This window comes from Mesoplodon densirostris, chromosome 17, assembly GCF_025265405.1.
Source record: "Mesoplodon densirostris isolate mMesDen1 chromosome 17, mMesDen1 primary haplotype, whole genome shotgun sequence".
Lineage (NCBI taxonomy): Eukaryota > Metazoa > Chordata > Mammalia > Artiodactyla > Ziphiidae > Mesoplodon > Mesoplodon densirostris.
The window spans coordinates 22,392,859-22,412,982 of NC_082677.1; the positions used below are offsets into that span (position 1 = coordinate 22,392,859).

At 45.1% G+C, this 20,124-nt stretch overlaps 1 protein-coding gene across 1 annotated transcript; it reads right to left on the reverse strand.

The window, feature by feature from the left end:
• Window positions 1-2,002: 2,002 nt before the first annotated feature.
• SERP2 (stress associated endoplasmic reticulum protein family member 2) lies at window positions 2,003-18,853 on the reverse strand. Its single transcript, XM_060080266.1, has 3 exons — window positions 18,770-18,853; window positions 13,514-13,586; window positions 2,003-2,079 (listed from the first exon to the last, which is right to left on the reverse strand). The coding sequence occupies exons 1-3, from the start codon at window positions 18,851-18,853 to the stop codon at window positions 2,003-2,005; spliced, it is 234 nt and encodes a 77-aa protein (XP_059936249.1).
• Window positions 18,854-20,124: the final 1,271 nt, after the last annotated feature.

The following is a 20,124-nucleotide window of genomic DNA, read 5'->3' on the forward strand; positions in this document are numbered from 1 at the left end:
TGTAAAACTATTACCAGGACTCCACTAAACGCTGGAGTCGTCTCCTTTAATCCTCAGGATTGATTTTCATGAGGATCCGAGGCGTTTTCGGATAGCATCCTATCCCTTTTAAGAATGGAAGACACTGAGGCTTGGAGTGGGTGTGTGGGTGAGTAACTTGGACACGGCTGCATGACTAGTAGGTGTGAGAGCCGGGTTTCCAACCCAAGGAGGCTGTCCCTGGAGCTGGTTCACACAGGACTTAGTCCTGTCCCTCCTCCACAGCATCCTTAACAAAAGAGCCAGTCCTAGGGAGGGTGGGGCCGTGGGCTCTTCCAGAAACGGAGAGGCCTCCAACGCATACATAAAGGGAGACCACTGGACCAACTGAAACAGGAGGCATTCAGGCCCAGCTTAGAACATCTCAGGGAATCACTTTCCTTATCTGTTCTGAATAGTTTGTCCTGAAAAACGGTCCAGCCTGTGACACGTTATCTCTCCCCAGTCCTGCCCCGGCAGGCAGAGTGCCTACCAGATACAGGAGAAGAGTACAGTCTGTTAACTGCCAGACAAAGGGAACGTCCCTGCCCAGAAACAGTGCAGCTACTCACAACTGATGGTGCCAAATGAACCTAGTAGGTTCTTTGGGAAAGGCCTTAACTCTGGAATCACAGAGGCCAGTGCCGGGCCAGACACAATTTCCTATTTGATGGGCAAAGAGGGTCCCGATGTGTATTCCCTTCTGGGGATGATAAAAAATCAGTATATCCAGCAACACAGGAGGCACCCCTATACACGCACACACACACACAACACACAGATACACACAAACACACGTAGAAAAATACACACACACACACACAGATACACAGAAACACATACATACACAAACACACAAAGACACATACATACAAAGACACACACAGACACAGACATAAACACAGACACATAACAGATCCTGCTTCAAGCAGAACAGCTTTTCTTTTGTTTCCCTCTAAGCTTTGAAAAAAGAGGCCTACTACTCTAAAAAAAAAAAAAAGAAAGAAAGAAAGAAAAGTCTACTGCTTTAAAAAAAAAAGAAAAGGCTAAAACCAAGAGTTTAGCCATTTTGCTCTCAAAATACACTTATTTTTTTCTGATTATACAAGTAATATATGCTCATTGACAAAACTGGAAAATATAGAAAATTAGGAAGGAAATAAGTCACTGGTTAATCCTATTACCCTAGAGGTTTCCCTTTGATGGGGGATATAAGCTCATCCGTTTCAAGAAAACCCAGACTTCAAGAATGACTAAAATTCACATAATCTCTAACTAGGAAGTGAGTATCAGTTTCGGCCAGAGAGAGAGAAATGCAATTGAAATGAGGGATAGATGAGGGAGAAGTCGTCTGAGGGAGGGAGGTGGGGTGTGGCTGGTCTGTAAGAGTTTCCCTCTGAGAATCACAGCATGATGGGGATTAAACGGTGGTTCCATTGACCCCGGTTGGAGCCTCAGTGAGGGATGAGGACAGAGAAGACTGCTCACAGCTTGCTGCTTCCTGTCCACACACAGGGACACACCTGGGCTCAGGAGAGGTGAATGATACAACAGGATCACAAGACACATGTAAGCGCTAACATACTGTCTGGTCAACTGCATGTGAAGGGAAAGACCCACTGTCACTGAGTCCAGGTGAAACTTCTAGGCCAGGAGGAAAGTCAAAACTGCTGAAGAGGGCCTCCCTGGTGGCGCAGTGGTTAAGAGTCCGCCTGCCGATGCAGGGGATACGGGTTCGTGCTTCGGTCTGGGAGGATCCCATATGCCGCGGAGCGGCTGGGCCCGTGAGCCATGGCCGCTGGGCCTGCGCATCCGGAGCCTGTGCTCCGCAACGGGAGAGGCCACAACAGTGAGAGGCCCGCATACAGCAAAAAGAAAAAAAAAAAAAAACTGCTGAAGACAGTTGTCCTGCGAACACTGTGGCACTGACACTGTAAGGTGGGCAGGCCAGGGTTGGAACCCTGCCGTCACTGCTGTGTTCAGGTCAGACATTGCTGATGCACAGCAGCGTCCACATCACAGAGCTCTGGGGAGGCCTCCGAACCCTTCTCCACAGGGCTCCTGAAAGAGATGAGGACACAAGGGAGAGGGAGAGCCAGGGGCAAGGGCTGTGGGCACAACCAGCAGGACGGGCTTCATCTATGGTCCGGGGAAGCACACACAGACGGCAAGTGTCTCGCGCAGATAGCAGTTGGCGTATCTGTGTGACGGCATCTCTGCCGCCTCAGACGGACATTCCGGGTCACGCTTGTCTCTGAGTCTCAAGATAAAAACAAGTACTCTTCAGAAGCTATCAAACAGTTCTCTAAAGAGGCAGGCTTTGAAACCGGGGACTGAGAGTCAGGACGAGCTGCTTATCTGGAAAGAGGCCCTACCGCCTGCAGAAATGGAAGATAATATTTTTATAAAAACGGGAGAGAAAAAATGGCCAAGTCTCTAAGAGGGGGGTGTTTAAACCCTTGGGGCTTCAGTGTGAATCTGGGGTCCTAGGAGATCAAATAAAGACAAAGGCAACCAGTTAAAAAGGCCCAAGCAAGAGTCCTGGGTCAAGATCTGAACAAGAAAAGTTTCTGGCCTGTTTGGAATAGTCACCTGAGAGGACCCAGAAGAGATATCTGACTAAGAAACAGGTTTTAGATTTCTGATGGAATGTATATAATACTAACTACAATAAGGCTAGTTTCCAAATTAAACCAGACAAAGCAAGATATGGCCCTGAGATGTCCTATCTGGACAATTCCACGTCTCAAAAGAACACTCTGTTCACCGAGCTTTTGCATCTCACAAAGAAAACTTTTTTTTTTTTAAAATAGCAAAACGGTGGTGTATTTGGGTTGCTTTAAGGGAATAAAACTTTGTTTATTTCTTTTTTTTTTTTTTTCTTCCATTTTTTTTTTTATTAGTTTCTGCTTTATAACAAAGTGAATCAGTCATACATATACATCTGTTCCCACATCTGTTTATTTCTGATATTCAACTTAAAGTACAAACCCCTATTCATTGATTTTAGTGTACCTCTGGGCGCTTCCTGTTTCCTGCCTGGGTCGGTCTGAAAGATTCTGATGCTTTATCGTGGGAACATAGTCTCACCCACTGGGAGCGTTATCACTGAAATTGCTCACACTCCTCCTTGGAGTGAAGAGGCGGGGTCTACAGCTCTCTGGAAGGTCAAGACCAACGTGAGTGGCTGAGCCTGCCAGGTGAAGGCGTGACCTGGGAGGATGGAAGACAATGGGAGCCTAAAGTGTCCATGACACACCAGTCCGACTCATGGTGCCACTACTTTACATGAGGGTGATGGGGACAGAGATGGTGGTGACTGAAGCTGCAGGTTTCAAGCGTGCTGTGGGCCAGCCCTTACGTCCCTGGAACCATTCAGTACCAGGACAAACTCTGGAGGGTCCCCTCCTATCCCCATTTGATGGGTAAGGAAATCAATACAGAGAGAGTAATGAACTTGTCCAAGGTTCTTCAGCAGAAACATAGCGAATCCAGGCTTTGAACCCACATCTGGTGGAGCCCCAAACTATCCTCCCCTCTGAAGCCTCCTATCCATTTACTGCCATTTGGTCAGTTTTCAAAGTAGTGTCTTGCCTAAGAGACCTTTTGCAATCCTGGAAAGTGGAAATTTCCTTCCTCTGAAGGGGGGGTGTATTTAGTATTTAGATGTCCTCTGACTGGTTACAACCATGGATTTGGGCTGGGCTGGGATCTCGGGGGGCCTCCCTGGTGAGGGGTGGGCATTCCCTGGGCACATGTTTTTGTGCCGGGGGGTCTCTGGGTGCCTGTGTGCTGTGCCCTCACTGCTCCCCTGGTTCCTCTTCCTTCCTTTTCGTTATCTGGCTCTTATCAGCACCAGCACTGCTGGCACGAAAGGCATGTGTGGAGAACAAGGAGGGCCAAGGAAAGAAGCTGAGAAGGAAGGGGCCAAGAATCTGCTGTGACACATCACTCCCCATAATAATGGGGTCCCGTAACCTCTTGGAGGTTTGCTAACTTGTTTTGCCACGTAAAATGGAGTAAGGGTGACCAATAAGTGAGCCTATACTTAAAGGTCAACATTTTTACCATTCTTCATTTTTTCCCAAAAGATACTAGGAAAACAGATAAAACCTGCATTCCTTGTGACTTGCCTCACCTGAAAATTTATTAACCCTAGGTACACTGACAGTATTTCTATAATTTTTTATTTTTTTAAATTAATTAATTAATTAATTTTTGGCTGCGTTGGGTCTTTGTTCCTGGGCGTGGGCTTTCTCTAGTTGCGGCGAGCGGGGGCTACTCTTTGTTGAGGTGCGCAGGCTTCTCATTGCGGTGGCTTCTCTTGTTGCGGAGCACGGGCTCTAGGCGTGTGGGCTTTAGCAGTTGCAGCATGTGGGCTCAGTAGTTGTGACTCACGGGCTCTAGAGCGCAGGCTCAGTAGTTGTGGTGCACAGGCTTAGTTGCTCTGCGGCATGTGGGATCTTCCCGGACCAGGGCTCGAACCCATGTTCCCTGCATTGGCAGGCGGATTGTTAACCACTGCACCACCAGGGGAGCCCTCTATAATTTTTTAAACTGAGTGTAGTTGATTTACAATGTTTCAGGTGTGTACAGCGAAGTGATTCAGTATATATATATATATTGTTTTTCAGATTCTCTTCCATTATAGGTTATTACAAGATACTGAATATAGTTCCCTGTGCTATACAGTAGGTCCTTGTTGTTTATCTTTCTTATATACAGTAATGTGTATCTGTTAATCCCAAACTCCTAATTTATCCCTTCCCCCTCTCCCCACTCCACTTTGGTAACCATAAGTTTGTTTTCTATGTGACACTACTTCTAAAAAAGAGCCCTTTGCCCAGCCCACCATCAATTAGAAAAGTGGGTTTAATAGAGTGAGGTAACGAAAGCAAGAGAATCAGATCAATGATCAACATCTTCACTACTATTAGAAGATTTCATATGTTTCCTGTCTGTATAAAGACCTACAAAATATGAATAACTAACCACATGAACTCAGAGAGGGCGAATGACCTCAGAGGTATCCCAGGGACTTGGTGAAATGGAACTTAAGCCTGGCACACGGGTATATCCTGTTCAAAGGAAAGGGACTCGCTGGACAGGGACAGGAAGGGGTGTGTCTACAGAGGTAAGGAAATCCTACCGCAAACTCCAATGCATTTTGTGCGAGCGTGACAGGCAAGGGCAGGGGTGAAGGTGCTGTTGTGCACACTGCAGATGATGGCAGGACGCTAGATGGGGCGGGTCTCTCCTACTCTGTGCTACAAAAGTGGAACAGAAGCGAGAGAGAGCAGTGATAAGGGGCTTCAATCATCCAGGCACTGAGAAGGCTCATTGCGGAAAGCAGAGGAACTGATAAAGGGAAGAGTTAGATTTGAGGAAATCACATTTTTTTAAACATCCTTATTGGAGTATAATTGCTTTACAATGGTGTGTTAGTTTCTGCTTTATAACAAAGTGAATCAGCTATACGTATACATATATCCCCATATCTCCTCCCTCTTGCGTCTCCCTCCCACCCTCCCTATCCCACCCCTCTAGGTGGTCATAATCTTTTAAACGAAGAGAAGCGATAGGCAGATAACTGAATCACTTAGCTGTACAGCAGAAATTAACACAACACTGTAAATCAACTATACTTCAATAAAATAAATTAAATAAAAAAGATAGGTAGGAGCCTATGGTCTGCGACTCTGAAAAGGGAGGAACTCAGGAGGGAGAGTAGGAGCTGCAAGAACTGAATCTTGACTAAACCCAGAGACGTGGCAACGGGTATGAATCTAAAGGAGCTATTGTGTTTTTCATGACGTGTTTGGTTTAGGAAAGGACACGGACAAAGATAGAAGGAAGGGCACAGTACCAAGGACGAACTGAGAAGAGTGACACATTTCTGTGAGAACAGAGCTTGGCCTGAGCTGAAGCTTGCAAAAAAAATGCTAAAGTTGGCAAAAAAAAAAAGAAAAAGAAAGGAAAGAAAATAAGAAAAAAAAGGGAGATGGTGGTGGATTATTTTTAGCTATGATTTAAAAAAGGAGGAGGTCCGTTGCTTGGGGATCATGGTGGCATGGTAACAGAGGGTAACATTAAGAGGACCCAACTCCCCGTTTGATGTCTAGCCTTTCCATAGAAGCTAGTGGTCTTAACTCAATTTAAAGAAGCATCCTTAGAAGAGCACCAGACATGCAGGCAGGGGATGTAGTATGCCAGTAAGTGGTGTGTCCTTTTGGCCACTTTAAGTCCAAAGCTCCAGGCCCTGCAGGCTCCCATCCGATGCCCCTGGACAAACCAACAGAGAGGATAGCAGAGACAATGTACTTGATCCCTGAACAAACTAATGGAGACTGGGAAGATTCCAAAAGATTGTGGTCAGCAAATGTCCCAATTTACCCAAATGGTGGGGGGCGGGGGCGAAGGTACAGTTCCTACTATGTGAACCAATAAGCCTGGCAAAATTTTAATTAAGATGTAATTTAGGGAAGGTTTTTAATCCCTTTGGAAAGGATGGATATTGAGAAATAGCACAGGTTGGAGAAAAATAAGCCAGACTAAATGATTTATTGGCTTTTCCCCCTCTCCTATATGCTACCTAAGGGCACAGACCAGAGAGGGCCCCGGTTACTGTGTATCTAGAAGCCAAAAAAGAAAAAAAAAACCAAAACACCAGCTCTGTATCTATTCAGTTCCTGACAACAAGGGCTACGTGATGACCGAGGCTCACAGATCCCTGTGATTGGACTTTGGCCAGTCTTGAGCCTGTCGTACTATCTCAGGCCTCTGTGCCTTTGTCATGCAGTGTTCCCTCATGTGGAATAACCCTCCCTTTGTCTGGCTGTTTGTCCTTCAAAACTCAGCTCAAAGGGCACCTTCTCTGGGAAACTTTCTCTTCTGTTCAGTATGAGTTAGAAGGCCCTGATACAGTCTGACTGTGTTTTCTGAGATCCACATGTTGGAATCCTAATGCCCAATGTGATGGTGGTAGAAGGTGGGGCCTTTGGGAGGTCATTAGGTCCTGAGGGCGGAGGACTCATGAATTGGATTAGTGCTCTTATAAGAGAGACCCTACTGAGCTCCCTAGCCCCTTCGACCACGTGTGGATGCCATGTGAGGATACAAGGAGAAGTCTGTGATTGGGAAAGGGGCCCCCAACCGACCACACTGGTACCCTAATGTGACTTCCAGGCTCCAGAACTGTGAGCAATACATTTCTGCTGTTTATAAGCCACCCAGTCTATGGTAGTTTGTTATAGCAGCCCGAACGCACTAAGACGGTCCCTCGTCCACGCTTGCCAAGCCCTCCGGGTGTTCTGCTGTCAGAGCGCTCTTTTCCTGGGAGCAATGACATGTTCCTTATCTGTTTCCCCAGTGCCAGCTGCCCCCTGAAGGAGTTTGTATCTCCAAAGCCCGCACAGTGCCAGGCACACCAGAGACCCTCAAGACACGAGGACTGCTTGCAGGAGTTTTGCTGAGAGGTTCAAAGTCAACCTGAGGGGAGTTGTCTCTAATTGTTTTCTGTGGCTTCTCCAAATCTAGACTTTTATCAGTGCCTTGGGCGAATAATATATTTTCAAGAAACCATAAAGCTGGGAGAGAGAGATAATTAGATAAAAGGCTTAAGGTTCAAGATCTAACAATCTACAGTTTGGCCATAAAGTCTGAAAACGTAGATAACTTTTTTTTTTAAAACATCTTAATTGGAGAAAATTGCTTTACAGTGTTGTGTTAGTTTCTGCTATATAACAAAGTGAATCAGCTATATGCATACGTATATCCCTGTATATCCCCATATCCCTTCCCTCTTGTGTCTCCCTCCCACCCTCCTTATCCCACCCCTCTAGGTGGTTGCAAAGCACGGAGCTAATCTCCCTGTGCTATGCGGCTGCTTCCCACTAGCTATCTATTTTACATTTGGTAGTGTATATATGTCCATGCCACTCTCTCACTTTGTCCCAGCTTACCCTTCCCCCTCCCTGTGTCCTCAAGTCCATTCTCTAAGTCTGTGTCTTTATTCCTGTCCTGCCCCAGGTTCTTCAGAAGCTTTTTTTTTTTTTTTTTTTTTTTTAGATTCCATATATATGTGTTAGCATATGGTATTTGTTTTTCTCTTTCTGACTTACTTCACTGTGTATGATAGTCTCTAGGTCCATCCACCTCACTACAAATGACTCAATTTCGTTTCTTTTTTTGACCAAGTAATATTCCATTGTATATACGTGCCACATCTTCTTTAACCATTCACCTGTTGATGGGCACTTAGGTTGCTTCCATGTCCTGGCTATTGTAAATAGTGCTGCAATGAATATTGTGGTACATGACTCTTTTTGAATTATGGTTTTCTCAGGGTGTATGCCCAGTAGTGGGATTGCTGGGTCGCATGGTAGTTCTATTTTCAGTTAAGGAACCTCCATACTGTTCTCCATAGTGGCTGCACCAATTTACATTCCCACCAACAGTGCAAGAGGGTTCCCTTTTCTCCACACCCTCTCCAGCATTTATTGCCTGTAGATTTTTTGATGACGGCCATTCTGACTGGTGTGAGGTGATACCTCATTGTAGTTTTGATTTGCATTTCTCTAATGCTTAGTGATGTTGAGCATCTTTTCATGTGTTTGTTGGCAATCTGTATATCTTCTGTGGAGAAATGTCTATTTAGGTCTTCTGCCCATTTTTGGATTGGGTTGTTTTTTTGATATTGAGCTGCATGAGCTGCTTGTATATTTTGGAGATTAATCCTTTGTCAGTTGCTTCATTAGCAAATATTTTCTCCCATTCTGAGGGTTGTCTTTTCATCTTGTTTATGGTTTCCTTTGCTGTGCAAAAGTTTTGAAGTTTCAATAGGTCCCATTTGTTTATTTTTGTTTTTATTTCCATTTCTCTAGGAAGTGGGTCAAAAGGATCTTGTTGTGATTTATGTCATAGAGTATTCTGCCTATGTTTCCCCCTAGGAGTTTTATAGTGTCCGGTCTTACATTTAGGTCTTTAATCCAGTTTGAGTTTATTTTTGTGTATGGTGTTATGGAGTGTTCTAATTTCATTCTCTTACAGTAGCTGTCCAGTCTTCCCAGCACCACTTATTGAAGAGGCTGTCTTTTCTCCATTGTATACTCTTGCTACCTTTATCAAAGATAAGGTGACCATATGTGTGTGGGTTTATCTCTGGGTTTTCTATCCTGTTCCATTGATCCTTATTTCTGTTTTTGTGCCAGTACCATACCGTCTTGATTACTGTAGCTTTGTAGTAGAGCCTGAAGTCTGTGAGACTGATTCCTCCAGCTCCGTTTTTCTTTCTCAAGATTGCTTTGGCTATTCGGGGTCTTTTGTGTTTCCATACAAATTGTGCGATTTTTTATCTGGTTCTGTGAAAAATGCCATTGGTAGTTTGATAGGGATTGCACTGAATCTGTAGATTGCTTTGGGTAGTATAGTCATTTTCACCACGTTGATTCTTCCAATCCAAGATCATAGTATACCTTTCCATCTGTTTGTATCACCCTTAATTTCTTTCATCAGTGTCTTATAGTTTTCTGCATACAGGTCTTTTGTCTCCTTAGGTAGATTTATTCCTAGGTATTTTATTCTTTTTGTTGCGATGGTAAATGGGAGTGTTTCCTTAATTTCTCTTTCAGATTTTGCATCATTAGTGTATAGGAATGCCAGGGATTTCTGTGCATTAATTTTCTATCCTGCTACTCTACCAAATTCATTGATTAGCTCTAGTAGTTTTCTGGTAGCATCTGTAGGATTCTCTATGTATAGTATCATGTCATCTGCAAACAGTGACAGCTTTACATCTTCTTTTCTGATTTGGATTCCTTTTATTTCTTTTTCTTCTCTGATTGCTATGGCTAAAACTTCCAAAACTATGTTGAATAATAGTGGTGAGAGTGGAGAACCTTGTCTTGTTCCTGATCTTAGAGGAAATGGTTTCAGGTTTTCACCATTGAGAACAATGTTGGCTGTGGGTTTGTCATATATGGCCTTTATTATGTTGAGGTAGGTTCCCTCTATGCCTACTTTCTGGAGAGTTTTTATCATAAATGGTGTTGAATTTTGTCAAAAGCTTTTTCTGCAGCTATTGAGATTATCATATGGTGAAAACATAGATAACTTTTTTATACAGATGGATTTTTCCTCTTGATTTTCTGTGGCATGCTAATGGCATTTTTTTTGGTTTGTTTGTTTTTTGGTTTGTTTTGTTTTGGGGAGAAAATCAGAGAGCGATCATCTGAGGCAATGCATCACAGATGACTATGCAGGCACTGAGGGAAATACTGCATTGATGCACCACATTCATTGCAATTTTTCACAGTGCTCTGAACTATGCACTGCTAATGCAGGGCAATGCAATACACTGAATACATCATGTAACATCACTAACCATACTGTACATTATTACATAATATCTGTAAGCCATTTATTATTTATGTTCTTCTATGTTTCCATACTTTATGTCTACTCTGTAGAAAAACAGCTTACAACCAACAATGAAGTTAAAATAGAAATGTTCATGGAGCTTTATATTAAGTCTAAAAAAAAGTCTATTTAATATCTACAGCATGGGGAATATTTGGTTTTATCCATCTATCCATCCATCCATCCATCCATCCATCTAGCCAACGAGATTAACCACTCCCTATGTGCTAAAAACTGTGCTAGTATCTAAAAATTTAGTGGAAGTTAAATACTGTCTTCCCTAAGCTTATATCCTAGTAGAGAGAAATGGATAATAAGTAAGCAAATTAAATAATTTCAAATGTTGATGAAGGCCATGAATAAAATAAAACAAAGTGTGATGCAGATAGGGGACAACTTTAGATGGGAGGGTACGGAGATGCATCTCTGAGGCTTGCAGGAAGTTGACGTGAAGAAGAGCTTGGTGGGGCCTGGCTGGCCATTAGCTCTCTGTAAGTCTAGGAGGTGCTGTGATTATTAAAAATAAACTGCAAGACAAAGGATTAATCTCCAAAATATACAAGCAGCTCATGCAGCTCAGTATCAAAACAACAAACAACCCAATCCAAAAATGGGCAGAAGACCTAAATAGACATTTCTCCAAAGAAGATATATAGATTGCCAACAAACACATGAAAGGATGCTCAACATCACTAATCATTAGAGAAATGCAAATCAAAACTACAATGAGGTATCACCTCACACCAGTCAGAGTGGCCATCATCAAAAAATCTACAAGCAATAAATGCTGGAGAGGGTGTGGAGAAAAGGGAACTTTCATGCATTGTTGGTGGGAATGTAAATTGATACAGTCACTATGGAGAACAGTATGGAGGTTCCTTAAAAAACTAAAAGTAGAACTACCATATGACCCAGCAATCGAACTACTGGGCATACACCCTGAGAAAACCATAATTCAAAAAGAGTCATGTACCACATTGTTCATTGCAGCTCTATTTACAATAGCCAGGATATGGAAGCAGCCTAAATGTCCATAGACAGATGAATGGTTAAAGAAGATGTGGCACATATATAGAATATATGGAATATTTTACTCAGCCATAAAAAGAAATGAAATTGAGTTATTTGTAGTGAAGTGGGTGGACCTAGAGTCTGTCATACAGAGTGAAGTAAGTCAGAAAGAGAAAAACAAATACCGTATGCTAACACATATATATGGAATCAAAAAAAAAATTGGTTCTGAAGAACCTAGGGGCAGGACAGGAATAAAGACACAGACGTAGAGAATGGACTTGAGGACACAGGGAGGGGGAAGGGTAAGCTGAGATGAAATGAGAGAGTGGCATTGACATATATACACTACCGAATGCAAAATAGATAGCTAGTGGGAAGCAGCCACATAGAACAGGGAGATCAGCTCAGTGTTTTGTGACCACCTAGAGGGGTGGGTTGGGAGGGTGGGAGGGAGATGCAAGAGGGAGGGGATATGGGGATATATGTATACATATAGCTGATTCACATTGTTATACAGCAGAAACTAACATAGATTGTAAAGCAATTATACTCCAATAAAGATGTTAAATAATAAATAAATAAACTGTTTGGGGCATATTAATAAAAGCAGGGTTATGAGACAAAAAGCAGGGACAGACCTACTATCTCTGTAGCAGTTGCACCATTTCTAGACCAACTTCTGCAGTTGCAAATGCAATACTTTAAGAGAGTCATGGCATGTATAGAAGGGTCTAGAAACTACATCTTATGAGGACAAGGTTGAGAGAACTAGGGAAGTTGAGTTTGTAGAAGGAGTCATTAAGCAGTCATCTTGGAAATATCCAAGGAGTCAAGACGTTCAGAAGCAAAAGAGTGCAAGCCGTGTGGTTTTCGGCATCCACACCTGAACTACCGAGAAGACAGCACCATGTGGTTCAAAAGAGGGGAGATGTTTCCAATAGAATCAGAGCTGCACAGAAATGGGATAGGCTTTTTGAAGGAGTGAGCGCTCCTGAAGTATTCCAGCAGTGGCCGGGTAAACTCTATTAAAGATGAGGGATCCTTGTATTGGACAAAAGGCTCCCTTTGAGGACACATCTTTAGGGATGGCATACACTTTCGTTTCTTGGAGTGGAAGACCTTCTCTCATCTTGGAATCATCTTTGAAAAAATTGAGACTCACACAAAGGCTTGTTTGGCAATAGTGCCAAGACCATCAGATCCCTCCTTCCTCCTAAGAGCTTTCGTTTCCTTGGAAGGGTGGTCTCCTAAAGGTCAGAGGCACCTGTAGTCATGGGCGTCTCTTGCCACTGGGGAGGAACGACATTTTCCTGGGAGGTTTAGATCTTTGCAGGAAGATGTGTACTCCTCGCCTTCCCTGCCCTCAGCAACAGTGAGGAGATGGAGGATGGGAACATCTAAAGACCTACCTTGTTGATAGAAGTGACCTCCACTCACCAGTACTTCAGAGACCCAACCCATGGGGACCAGGAATTAATCAAGGCTCCCAATTACAGAAGTCGACTAGAAACAACTGCATGATCCTTCTGGTCAAGTCTGCAGTGTGTGTGTGTGTGTGTGTGTGTGTGTGTGTGTGTGTGTGTGTGTAAGTAAAGCTCTCTTAACTTGCTACCTTCCAGCATCAGGTGACTGCACCTTGAGGCTCAGGTCAAAGGCTCTGTTTTACCCAGCACCTCTGCAGAGCTTCCCTTAAGGCGTAAGGCCTCTCCTTCTCTCTGGAATGTAGATTATCTCAGGCAGACAGGTGCTCCACTTTCTGTTCCAAATGCCCTTTTTAGGTTAGGTCTTCAGAGAAAGCTTTAACTGAACTCTGAAGTGTAGCCAGCCAACTTAATTGCTCACTGTAATCATTTTATGATTATGATTTGATAGCATATCAGTTCTGTCTCTACTCTGTTTGCTGGAATGGAAATGAAATCAAAACCTATTAAGATGAAGGCTTCGGGCAGCAATTAACTTGAATCCCAGACCAATATAGTTTTTGTCTATTTACCTTGAGAATAAAACATGTGTTTTTATAGGACAAAGGAGACCATGGGATATAAGGGCAGCGAGAAACCCATACCTGAGCCGCAGACAACAAAAACAAACAGTGCCAACAGCCATGGTCCCACAGGATATTTCTCTTCTTGCGGCCTCTGAAAGGGAATGGGAGAAAGTAAGATTAGCTTCATTCATTCAAGAAACATTTACTGAGTATGGCTAGTCACTAGACACCTCTGTGAATGAGACAGACCCAGTCTCAATGCCAGCAGGCAGATCTAGATGAACAAAGTCAATATTAAGGGATCAAGATTGGTTTGGAAAAATTCATCAATAACCTTACTTACACCCCTGTAACTCAATGAACTTGGTGGTTCTTAAATATTCTGGGAACTGATGAGGTATAAATACACAAACCAATACAGTGATTTGGGAAGCCAAAAATGATATTACTAATCATTGCTTCTGTTGGCTGAAAGCACACTTCATGCCAGGCACTCTAGAAAGCAGCCAACATCTGCGATCTCTAGCACTCACAACTCCACGCAAGGCCAGTATTATCATCTCCATGCTGTACTTGAGAAACTGAGGCTCAAGGTTTGCTAATGGGAACAAGAGCTGGGATTCACGTTTAGCTCTGCCTCTTTACGGAGCCAGGGGATTTTCCTCCAGCAGATTCATCTTGAATTCCTGCATCCGCGGCTTCCAAGCAGGGTTACAGAGCACAGTCATTTTCTCAAAACTTTCTAAGTGCTAAAAACCTGGGAAGCCACTGCAGTGGAAACCCTGGGAACAGTAGATGCACCACAGCAGCTGTGTGTGGAGATGAGAGGAGCGGCGTTTTGTAATAAACCTCCTAATTCTTAGTGAAGCTTATGCTTAGGAGAAATCTCAGCATCCCCGGGAAGCACAAGGGGACTGTGGTTCCCACACGGACCAGCCCTGCGGACCTCCTGCTCTTCTCAAGCCAAAAGCACAGACGTCAGAGGAAGGTCTCTTTGCAACTCCTCTGGGTCTGTGTGCAGGTAAGGCTTGGTCCTTACAAGCAAATCAATCAATGGAAAACCAATATTTTCTGAGAAAGGCAGCTGAAAATGTGGGGAATTTCTCAAGTGAAAAGGGAGGAGGTAGAGTGAAGAAACATGAAGAACTCACTAAATATTCCCTCACTGGCATGAGCCAAAAATAGGCTGTGGCCAACGTAGGTTAAAGAACTTATTTTATCATAGACAAGGCAACAGTTCTTTGGTTCTCAGCTTACCTGTTCCATTCTTAGAGAAGCTTCTCTCTTCTACCTCAGTTGAGTTCACTTGGCACTTAAATCTCCAAGTACTTTTTTTAGATAGCATTTATCACAGTTTGTATCTCGATGTTTATTCTTGTGATACTGTGTTTGATGTCTGTCTTTCCGCTAGACTGTAAGCCCTGCAAGGGCAGGCACTGTGTCTCTTTCATATATCCATGTATAGCAACGTCTGGCCCAGAACTTAAACACAATAGATGCTTAATAAACATTCTTCGAAGAATGAATAAGCATACAAGCCCCACTAAATACGATGTCTTAGGTCAGCTAGAGTAAAGAAAGGGTCTAGGGGGCTTCCCTGGTGGCGCAGTGGTTGAGAGTCCGCCTGCCGATGCAGGGCACACGGGTTTGTGCCCCGGTCGGGAAGATGCCACATGCTGCGGAGCGGCTGGGCCCGTGAGCCATGGCCGCTGAGCCTGTGCGTCCGGAGCCTGTGCTCCGCAACGGGAGAGGCCACAACAGTGAGAGGCCCGTGTACCTCAAAAAAAAAAAGGGTCTAGGAAGGATATTGGCTCTTTTAATACTCCCCAATTGGTGATAGGGTTATTCCAGCATTTCTCTTACTAGAGAAGTATGGATTAGTGTCAGTGGCAGGTAGAATCTAAGGATTAAAACCACTCACTTCTCTGACCTTGACCACTTGTATCTACCAACACTCTTGTATGGTGGCAAATCTCACTGCAAGGGAATAGATCGTTTCTTTTGACTAGAAGAAAGACAAAATCAGTCTTAAGTAATTGCATAGGATAACTTTAATCAGCATTTGTACTGTGTCATTCTTTGGCACTTAAGACCAGGTCAAGATCAGAGCAAGTAAGTAATAGAGTATTAAATACAGTTACCTGAACAGAGTGTGACATTCACCCCTCTGCCCCTTGGCCAACTTCCTAATCACTTGTGACAGTTGACCAGAAACAAATTCTGTTGCTGTCATCCCACTGATGCTAAACGAAAAAATTCATTTAGTTCTATCTCCAGCAGAGTCAACAAGTGAATCCAGGAGCCTGTAGATGGAGTTTTGATCTCATGCAGATACCAAATGGAGTCACTTATTTTTTCCTTTGCAGAAAAACTCAAATTATCAGGATACAGAGTTTGCATCCTGATAACACAAAATCCTTTCTGATGACATTCCACAGTGAATCAATATTATTTGTGGACTTTCAGAGCTCAAGAACTCCTTGGCTTGTCATAATACCAATATATCGTTTTTTGAGGGCTTGGAGTTGCTTTTTTGGGGAAGCAGTGCCCAGCACAAATCTGTTGGGACGATTCACCTAAGCCTGAATCTATTGCTGGGAAAGGTAAGAAAAGCAGTAGAATCCTGCAAATGACATGGTTCATTTCCCGCAGGAATTTGTCACTCCCTGGGCTCCAAAATGCAGAGGATGGCTTTCCCTGTGATAAGATACCAGCAGGGTAACTCAGAACTCTGAAATTGAAATTGCCCTTTCATTCTGAAGAAGTTACTACTGTATAATCATGAAATGATTATTCCATTTCTGTTATCTGGGAGAACAGTACTGATTCACTCCATAGCTGTAAGCTGATAATGAAATACCCAAGCATCTATATACAATTAAAGGAGTTTATTTCTGAACAACTAGTCTGAAGTTTCTGTTAGAATCTGTTCATGTGTCTGCATTTATTGAATTTCATTCTGAACAAGTTACCCCTTACAAGTTACTTCCTTCAAAGTATAATCATGTTTGATCTCTAATTAGGAAAATGAGATTTAAGCTATAAAGCGTTTCTTTTTGAAAGAGAATTTCATTTTTCTTTTTGGATGCTGATCCATTTACAATAAAGTTAACCAAAAAGCCTTTCTAACCAAAGGAAAATAAACATACATTGTGGCTTGGTTTGGAAACCTTTCATTACAAAGTGAGTAGGACCATTTAGAAACACTCATAGGCGCCAGGCACTTCTGAAGGGCCCACTCCATGGTATATCAGAACCTATTAAAAATCCACTCAGACCATACATTAAACATAATTTGAAAATATCTCTGAAAGTTAAGTTGAATTGCAGTCAAGTTAACTACATTTCCTAGATATTTAAACAGCTTTTTCTCCAATTTTTCCATTTTCTTTTCTTATTTTGGAGCCAATCATTTTTCTTTCAGGTACCAAACATTTTCTAGTAGTCTTAAGAAGCTAGAAATGGCAGACACTGCCTTTATCAAGCCTAATGGGTAAAACAGCTCTGCAAAGCAGTTTCTGTTTTGTCGTTACTTCTGCAGTCAGATCAGTTGTCTACTGAGGAGAATTAAGTGACCTCTGTTTTGTTTTGTTTTGTTTTTAAATTAATTTATTTATTTACTTTTGGCTGTGTTGGGTCTTCATTTCTGTGAGAGGGCTTTCTCTAGTTGTGGCAAGTGGGGGCCACTCTTCATCGCGGTGCGCGGGCCTCTCACTATCGTGGCCTCTCTTGTTGCGGAGCACAGGCTCCAGACGCGCAGGCTCAGTAGTTGTGGCTCACGGGCCTAGTTGCTCCGCGGCATGTGGGATCTTCCCAGACCAGGGCTCGAACCTGTGCCCCCTGCATTAACGGGCAGATTCTCAACCACTGCGCCACCAGGGAAGCCCGTGACCTGTTTTTTTAGTTCACTAAAAGGAACCACACAAGTAGAAATTTTGAGTAAATCAGCTAGTCTGTATGATATCCTGGGAAGAATTGATCTCCTAGGGATATAAACCCCGAATACTTTAACATCCATTAAAAATTGTTTTTCAATGTCAATTTGGACAGCAAGTTGTTTTTTTTTTTCTGAGTAAAAATAGGGAAAACAGAGATCTACGTGAAAAATAGTTCCAATTCAATGGCATACTGGCGTTTTCCCAAATGAGAGAACTTCCAGCACAACTTAAGCTTGTAGCTGCCTATAAAGATCCAAATTTGATGCTAAGGTTTCTCTGCCATAGTACTGCTTGGCTCTGCAAGAATTCTGGTGTAGAGATTGCAGATCCAGCTTTGTGCTCAGTTAAGCAAACCAGCTTCATGCCTTTGGCTAAAAGCAACCGCCTCATCAAGTCTGCAAGCTCTTCCAGCCAAACCTCAGGTTTCAGCTGGACTTCCACTGAAGTGTCTGGGATAATAGATTCCATGCACCTTTGCTCATACACTTGGAGACAAGCACTACTCAACAACTCATCCGAGGGCCGCCTCTGAATGTCCAGGATCATGGGCCTGGCAATTTCTGTTGAAGATCATTTGCTTTCCTAAAAACAAACAACACACACACAGACACACACAAAACCCTGTACTTAAGGCACAGATTTTACGTAAGCATTGTTATAAAGCTTTAGTCTACAGTTTTGGAGGTGCAGAATGCCTGGCAATAATAAGCTAGTCTCTAAAGTTCTGGAACATACTATCAGGATGAGCCGGAATTGACGAGGTGAACAAGGGGAATGTTGCGTTTAAACTTTCGCCGAGTGGTGCGGAGCCTCCTGCAGAAGAGGCAAAGAGGAGCATGGAGGGAAATACGGGCTGAATAGCATTCCTAATTCCCAGTTTATACAGGGAGACCATTACAAAGGGGCAGGAAAGAAAACCTTATCTTGGTGTGTTTGTTGGGGATGGAGGGCAGGGGATGAAGCCTAGGAGGGAGACGTGGCAAAGGGCCTCCCTTTACTCATTCATTCATTCATTCATTCATTCATTCATTCAACAAAACCGAGCTAGCACCTACTAGGTTCCAGGCCCCGGCGTCAAGCAGTTGGTTTAACTGTTCCCTGAAGGATGTGACTTTGGTCTTTCCCGGAGACAAAGGCCCAGTTCTCTCCTGGGGAGGCCCTTCTGCGCCTCCGCGGTAGCCCCAGCAGACGCTCCCAGAGGGGCCACGGCCAACCAGGGTCCGCTCCGCTCAAGCGAGCACAAGTCCGCGCCGCGGGGAGCCCGGCCCTCAGCGCCCACCGTGCGGGACCCCGCGGGAGGGGCTGCCCGGGGCGCTGAGGAGGGGGAGGCTGGCCCCGCGCCCGCCCAGCCCGGGCCCGGCCCCACGCCGCCCGGTCAGCGCCGCCCCCGCCTTACCAGGGTTTTGGCTACATTCCCCCTCTGGGTGATGTTTTTGCTGTGCTTCTCGTTAGCCATCCGGATGCGCTGTTTGGCCACCATGGCTCGGGCGCTAGGAAGTGCTCTCGACTCCCACCTGCAAGGATCCCCCCCCACGTGAGCCCCCGACAGGACCGAGCGCGTCCCGCCGGCCCTGGGCGCTGCAGGTGGCAACGCGCGGCCCCCAAGCCCCGCGCACCCCGCTCCCCAGCCCCCAATGAGCCGGCTCCAGAGAGAGGCCAGAGCCCGGACGGAAGTAATCTTTCATCTCAGGAAATCCTCTCCTACTTCCTCGCCATCCTTCCGGTCCCCCCAGCTACCTAACCAGCGCGGCCCCGAGGCGGGCGCTGCGGCGCGTCCTCCCCGCACCTGGCGGCCGGAGCGCAGCGCGCCGAGCGGCTCGGGCCCCGGGCCCCCAGGGGTGTCAGGATCCAGCGGCCGAACGTGGCGGGGCCGAGGGTTCAGGCGGCCGCGGGCTCTGTGCGCTCATTGCGGCCGGGGGCTCCTCGGGCCGGGACCCCCTGGGTCCCGGGGAAGAGATTGGGGCGGCCGCGCTTCGAGCGGGGTCGCGCTGTTTCTCCCGCACCGCTGCCCCCTGGCCGAGGGCTGGGCTGGAGGTGGCGGCCCGGGGTCCTCAAAAGACAAGTTGAACAAGGACAGGGCTGGGCCCGCGCTGTTGGGTGACAGTCCGAAGGAGCCTCCCCTTAAGGGGTCTGGGGAAGGAAGGACCTGCGCGAGGGAAGGTCACTGCAGGAGCTTTCTCAAGTGCTGCGAAAAGGGCCGGATGTCCCCGGGGATGGGGATAAAGGGGGTGTGGGGATGGAGTTGGGATAGGCCTTCCTGCCTGGGTGATTGCGTGGGTTACACGGAAGACGGGCCAGCGCCACATCTGAGTGAAAAGTGGAGGAAGATCTTAGGCCTGCCGCCCAGGCGGGATTTGGTGATTGCTGTTTGGAGGTGGGTCGCTTTGACCCCCTGGCGCAGCTTGGATCCCCTCCAGCCACCCTTGTCCCCCGGGAGTCTGAACTGGGAGTTTCCCTGCGGTACCCGGATAAAAGTGGAAGTTATCCTGACTCACAAACATTGGTACCAGGCCCTACCCATTGTCTAGTGTTGGGGGGAAGGGGGAAAAGTGGTTCAGTCCCTCACTTTTCCGTGCTGAAGGGATTAGAGTTAGCTCTTAGAAGACCAGAAGAGTTGAGAAGAGGGGAGAATTCAGCCTGGAAGATCTGGGGCTTTGGGAAGCGGTGGGAAGAAGAGATGTGAGTTAGACCCGCTTTGGCTAATGCACCCCAATCCTTCCCCTTTGGGCATCCGTGGCTACGTTTCTACCA